Source organism: Miscanthus floridulus, chromosome 3 (assembly GCF_019320115.1).
Source record: "Miscanthus floridulus cultivar M001 chromosome 3, ASM1932011v1, whole genome shotgun sequence".
NCBI lineage: Eukaryota > Viridiplantae > Streptophyta > Magnoliopsida > Poales > Poaceae > Miscanthus > Miscanthus floridulus.
Window position 1 is genome coordinate 78,653,203 of NC_089582.1, and position 7,119 is coordinate 78,660,321.

Genomic DNA, 7,119 nt, shown 5'->3' on the forward strand with positions numbered 1-7,119 from the left:
TAATTTTTCTTTCGTCGAAAAAAAATATCAAAAGAAGAAACATGCCTAATAATGCTGTCACTTGTTACTAGTCCGTAATTATGGAACTGGTCACCTTCACGTACCAAGCACGGACTAGGTGGCTGGCTTGTACTAGTCACAGCCTGCGCCTGCTTGGCCCCTTGCCATGTTGGCTTGTTGCGACACCGATCTAACCCTCTATAAAACCCCAGCTGAAACCGAAGATGGCACACGACAAAATCACCACCCACCAGTCACACCAGTCACCCACCAGGTGTTGAGAAGAAATGGCCACTCCCGCGCCTGCCTCCCAGCGGCGTGGACGGCCGCAGCGGCTACTGCGAGGTGACCAGGACGTTCCGCAGCCTGCGCCCGCCGGTGCCGCTGCCGCCGCCGGACGCGCCGCTCTCGTTTCCGGAGTTCGCGTTCTCGCTCCTGACGTCGTCCCCGCTCCCCGCGCACCCGGCTCTCCTCGACGCCGCCACCGGCGAGGCCCTGTCGTTCCCTGGCGTTCCTGTCCCAGGTGCGCGCGGTCGCGGGGGCGCTCCGTTCCGTGGTCCGGCTCGGCCGCGGCGACGTCGCGTTCGTCCTCGTGCCGACGCGGCTGGACGTCCCGGTGCTCTACTTCGCGCTGCTCTCGTTCGGCGCCGTCGTGTCGCCGGTGAACCCCGCGCTCACCGCGGACGAGATCGCGCGCCTCGTGGCGCTGTCGGGCGCGTCCGTCGCCTTCGCCGTGTCGGCGACCGCCGCAAAGCTGCCGGCTGGCCTCCCCACCATCCTCCTCGACTCGGACCGCTTCCGCTCCTTTCTGCAGAAGCAGAGCGACGGCCGTGGCGAGGAGGGACTGGCGGTGGTGCGGCAGTCGGATACGGCAGTGATCCAGTACTCGTCGGGCACAACCGGGCGGGTGAAGGCCGCGGCGCTGCCGCACCGGAGCTTCATCGCGATGGTGGCAGGAGCCCACGCTGTGCTCGGGAAACCGAGGCACGGTCGCGAGAGGACGCTGCTGGGCGCGCCCATGTTCCACTCGATGGGGTTCTACTTCGCGCTCAAGGGGGTGGCGCTGGGGCAAACGACGGTGGTGCTGACCGACGCGGTGGCGCGGCGCGGCGTGAAGGGGGTGGCCGAGGCGGCGGAGAGGTGGGCGGTCACTGAGATGACGGCGTCGCCACCGGTGGTGGTGGCCATGGCCAAGGAGCAATGCCACCAGCTGCAGGCGCTGGAGCGCGTGGTGTGTGGCGGCGCGCCGCTGCCGAGGACGGCAGCCGAGAGTTTCCGACGACGGTTTCCCGACGTGGATCTCTGCATGGTGAGTTAATTTTGGTTATGTTGTCGCTTTCGGTCAAATAATTAATTATTGTGAGCTAGCGTTGTTACAGTAGTCGATTTCTATTCGAATTATTGCATATATACTGGTGGAAATTAATAAAAACAATAAAACAAATAGACTATTTTGTTGAAATCTTGTTCGCTTATTACGAAGCAAAATGCCAGGAAAGAATGCCAAATTTTAGCGGGTCACTGAACTTTGTGAAATAATAAAATCTAATAGTAACTAAATGAAGGTGATCCGAGAAACAGGTTTGGTGCAGTAATAATGGTTTGAGTATAGTACGAAACCATGCATCTACTAGCATTCAAGCTCACTATATTTTATTTTCTTTTCTTAAAATTTGCTTGAAATGTTAATACATACTCATATTTTAAAAGCATAGTTGAGGTAGATCCTAATAGGATTATGCATGCTTATTATCTAAAAATAGAGGCCAAGTAATTGTTAGTTAAGCATCCAGCTAACAACTATCCTATATACTAGCTGTCCTAATCTAGCTAATAGCAGTTAATAGATTGCTAAAAGATGTGTTTGCCCTCTCACATACCTACCTCCACGTGTTCTACCAATAGTAGTCTTTAAAATGTGGAGAACACAAAACCATCAATACATCCGCCTTCTACTATTGGGTCCAAATAACATTTAGCCTATAAATTAATACTCTCTCTCTCCATTTCAAATCCTCTCTACATGTTAGATATTTATATATACGTGGAGAAAGTAGCATAAGCCAATTTGCTCGGTCGTAAACGATCGTAAATTTTCAGCCAGAACAGTATTTTTTTCTCATACCAAACCAGTCAGCAGTAATAATCCACGATCGTATACGATCGTATCAGCACCAGCCGAACAGGCTTGGTACGGTGCTCCATTAAATAGTCATAATTGCCCCTTGGCCCTATTAGGCCAGTCTCAATGGGGATTTCATAGAGTTTCATGGGCATTAAATATGCTGACATGGCACTGTCTTGATGAAGAGAGAGAAGATAAAAGTTTCATGGGAGTAGAGAGAGTTTTATGGAGATGAAACTCTTCTACACTGTTTTCAAAATATGGGTGTATTGAAAACTGAAAGATGAAACCCTCACTGAGACTGGCATTAGGTACGGTATATATCACGGTGGGCATGGGCTAACTACTCGCGTCTGAAAGGTCCTTGCATGCATTTGTAGCTATTGACGTGTAGTTAGTAGAAAATGTATGCATGTGAATATCCCTGCTAAATCGAAGACCCAAATTGAATCAGAGGTAAGGTGAGGTTGATATATATTAACCGAAAATGCACCTGCAGAGAAATGCTATCTATGGCTGTTGACGTGGCTACATCTGCTATCTATGGCTGTAATTCTCTATTGTCAGCGGTTACCTTTAGTCTACTACACAGTACTTCTATCTTAAAATAGAAGTCGTTCTTGTTTTCCAATAAGTCAATCTTTTTTAACTTTGACCAATTATATATAAATATACTTTCATAATATATTTATTTGGAGATATAACTGTTGCACGTATTTTCTATATACTTAGTCAAGTTGAGAAAGTTTGATCTGCACGCGTCCTATAACGACTTTTTTCTAGGAAGGAGAGAGTATGTTTGGATGTTGTCGAATTCACCGTCTTAATCCACATGTATTAGGATGAATTGGAGTGGAATTTAATTTAAGTTTCACTCCAATTCATCCAGCCCAACGTATATGGATTGCTTCAAATCCAACCAAGTCCAAATAAGATGTATATATGGTACATGTACATTAACATTCCACCGGAGAACCTGATTGACAAGCGAGTGTGTTATGTAGGACTATATAGGAGTACTAGAGTGTTGGCTCCACTCGGGTACACGGTACACCGGGCCCTCTCGGCAAATATAACAGGCGCAGGCCACGATTTGTTGTCGTGCGTGGCCTCGTGGCCGTCCATACGATCGAATTGGACAGGACATGAGTTGGTGCGTCAGCATCCGCTCCGGCGGCTATCTCTGTACAGTATGGCCTATCCTGGTGGCCGGTGGGTCAGGGGCGCGTCGCGTAGCGCTGTCTGCATGCCCAGGAAGGCCAGGAGCCAGGCAGGACCGCAGGAGCAGGTTTTGGTTCACAGCGACGGACACCGGTTGATCAAAGGACGGACGTATCACGTGTGCTAACTGACACAACTGTCGGCAGTTCAGGGCTGCCAGTACGAGCCTGATTCCTATACGTACTCCCTCTTCCCTCTGTCGAACAAAACATACAACTATGCACTACGTTCTAAAAAAAAATAGTTCATTTGATTAAATTTTTAGTGAATATTATTCATATTTATAGCTCTAAATTAATTTATTATAAAAATACATTTCGTAACGAATCTAATGATATTTATTTAATATCATAAATATTGATATCTTTTATATATAATTAATTAAACTTAAGATAATAAAACATGATACCATGCTAGAATCGGATGTTTTTATGGACGGGAGCAGTATTAGAGGTGTGTTTGGTTGAGCTGTGGCTGTGGAAAAAAGCTGCTATGGGCTGTGGGATGTGGAAAAGCTGTCGTGGGCTGTGAGCGGTAGAAAAACTGAAAGCTGTTTAGTTAAACAAGTATAAAATATACCTTCTATCTTTATCTCTCTTGAAACAACTATAGAAGAGCTTTTTATTCCACCAATTTCGAAAAGTAAAAAGCCAAAAACCAAAAGCCAAAAGCAGAGTCAAACCAGATTTCAAAAATGTACTACGAAAAAACAGTCTTCAAAAACAGCCCCTTTAATTTGGCTTTTAGTTTTGGGGGCCAAAAGCTAAAGCTAAAAACCTAACCAAACGGACCCTAGGCAGCCTAGCAGTGCTATTTTTGTCAATAGTTATCGGAGTCTACCAAACTGACAATCCGGAAACCCCGAGAGAATGATTAGCTCCAAACCATTGCTCAGGCGCGTGACCCAACATTGATCATGGTCTTGCGGCTTTTGTGGCCACCTTGTTGTTCGAGCTGATTAGTAGTTCCTCTGTCTCCCCTCGTTCTCACGTTAGATCAAACCCAATAATAGAGTGTTTAGCTGTAAACCAATTATAAGAGCTAAATTATATGATAGTTGTCTCTTTTTTCTTTAAAATACTTTTTTATTATTATTGAGTGCTATTTTTACTCATACAGTCATACATCATGTTCTCTTTTCTATTCCTCAAAAACATTTACTTCGAGGGCCCAAGCCGCTAGAGGGCCATGAGTATATTTGTATGTAGTAGGTCTATATAACCATTTTATAATAATAAAACGTTGTAGGTCCATATATTCGGTACATCATCCCATGAGACCTTTGGTCAGCGTCTTTTCCTATTCCCGATCCACATCATTTGTGTTTCTCGTGGTCTTATCCGACGCCCAAGGCATCGCGCCTCGACCGGTCGACTGATCGTATTCTCAGCTAGCCACCTAAGTGTGGAGTGTCCGACACCGTCGCCCGCCGGCCGCCGGATGATCGGACGCACGGGTGCTTTTAGGGCAGCTTTTGTCATTTTGTGTAGCTTTTAGACTTCGATTCTCTTCCATCCGAGTATATAAGGTGTAACCACCTCTGATTTAAAGACCCAGAAACATATTTAATTCTCTCAATACTGGCACTACGGTATTCAGGGACGGACCTACAGGGTATGCAGGGTGGGCCACCGCATACCCTGGGGTCCGCCAGTCATAGAGATAGGTAGAAATTTTCAATATAAAAAAAAAATTGTATAAGAATTTTTTTTGGTTTACCGAATTACATGAGAATTTTTTTTGCTGCGCATACCCAGAGATAAAAACTTAGGTCCGTCACTGACGGTATTGATGTATGTTTCTCTAGAAAGAGCACGCCTTATATTATGGGACATGAATAATTCGGAGGGAGTATTAGTATTATAGAAGTACTACAGGCCATCGACTAGCTAAGGCGTAGGTAGGCGTATTTTATTTGTTTTATTATTTTTCTTGTATTATTTTTACTACTTTTTATATTAAATTATTACGGTAAAGACTGTTCTAAATTTTATATTATGTATATTTATTTTCCATGATAGATATTGCCTACATTATCTGGTGTTTAGAAAAATTAGTTTAATGGACCCTTACCATCTTGCTTGATAAGGGCCTTCAAAATTGTAGAGATGGTCCTGCCCGTACCTAGTTTATTGTTTATATGAGAGCCAAACTCTTCTCTTTTCAATCATTTATATTAACAAAAATATTGACTAGCTTCACTATAAGACAGCCAGTGTACTTATAACTCTGTGAAGAAACAGAGAAAGAGAGAATTATTTGATCTGGTAGGTGGTCGTCATATGAATGGCATCTGTTTATTGCGGGGGTCCAACCTGCGACGTCGTCCACGCTGAAATGTCCTCGGCAAAGGAGACATATAGGTGATAGGCTCCTTGTAGCACTGTAGGTACGTGCATCAATGGTTCAGCATCAAAGAATCTAGCACCTCTCTTGTTACAAAGAAAATTTGTCACAGTCCAAAAGGCATTGGTTCGTAAAGACTTTACCCCATCCGGTCAAGAAAACATGCATGCAGTTTTCCTTTGGACTGGAACTAAGAAGAGAGTTGCATCGGTGGCTTCATTTCTCAGGGCTACGGTTCAACTGAGGCTGGTGGCATATCGCTCATGATCAGCGGGAGGAGTGCGCCCGCATCGGTTCCGCCGGCCGTCTCTCGGAGAACGTGGAGGTGAAGATCGTGGACCACGTGACCGGCAAAGCCCTGTCCGTGGGCCAGGAAGGCGAGCTTCTGGTGAGAGGGCCTGCCGTCATGACTGGTAACTAGCTAGGATCCCTACTGGTAACCACCAGATCCAAAGATGCATGATAAGCCGATGCTGCTGTGCTGCTGGATTCAGATTTTCTTCTTTCTTTCTCTTCTTTTTCAGCTCAAAAAAAAAATGTTCTGAAACGCAGGATATGTTGGCGACGAGGAGGCCAACGCTACTAGTTTTGATTCTGAAGGCTGGCTTAGGACTGGGGACCTTTGCTACATTGACCGGGACGGCTTCTTGTTCGTGGTGGACAGGCTGAAAGAGCTCATCAAGTACAAGGGCTATCAGGTTAGTTTGCAGTTTAATGTGGTCTTCGTTTTCAAAGCACTATATTGCACCCTTGCAGTTTCAGACTGATCTGGGTGATCTATTCATCGCTGCAGGTTCCACCTGCAGAGCTGGAGCTTGTCTTGCAGTCGTTGCCGGAAGTTCTCGATGCCGCAGTCATGCCGTGAGTCGCCACTAGAACACACACGTTGGCAGAGTTGCAAAACATGCTCAGTTATTTATATATCATCTGCAGAATTCATGGTTTCACTGAATTTGTTTACAGGTATCCTCATGAGGAGGCAGGGCAGATACCGGTCGCGCTTGTGGTAAGGCAGCCTGGTAGCAAGGTCACGGAGGCTCAAGTCATGGACCTCGTCGCAAAGCGGGTGGCGCCTTACAAGAAGATCCGCAAGGTGGTCTTCGTTGAGTCCATTCCCAAGTCTCCAGCTGGGAAGATCCTGAGGAGGCAGCTGACCAACCATGTGCAGGCTGGGGCTGTCTCTAGAATGTAATTCTTCTTTACTTGCCTGTGTGCATGAGACAGAGATTGTGTGCAAAGAGAATTAGAGCACGATTTTTGAATTGAAAGAATAATAATGACATGCTGTGGAATTCTATCTATCTACAACAACAACAACAACAACAACAACAACAACAACAAAGCCTTTAGGTCCCAAACAAGTTGGGGTAGGCTAGAGTTAAAACCCAACAGAAGCAATCAAGGTTCAGGCACGTGAATAGCTGTCT

At 45.8% G+C, this 7,119-nt stretch overlaps 1 protein-coding gene across 1 annotated transcript; it reads left to right on the plus strand.

The window, feature by feature from the left end:
• The first annotated feature begins 287 nt into the window (after window positions 1-287).
• LOC136545975 (4-coumarate--CoA ligase-like 7) lies at window positions 288-6,987 on the plus strand. The gene is given in 8 exon segments (XM_066537951.1): window positions 288-307; window positions 309-507; window positions 509-1,309; window positions 5,920-5,959; window positions 5,962-6,105; window positions 6,245-6,390; window positions 6,486-6,553; window positions 6,656-6,987. Coding segments are annotated over 8 exon segments (1,647 nt in total). The 3' UTR covers window positions 6,885-6,987.
• Window positions 6,988-7,119: the final 132 nt, after the last annotated feature.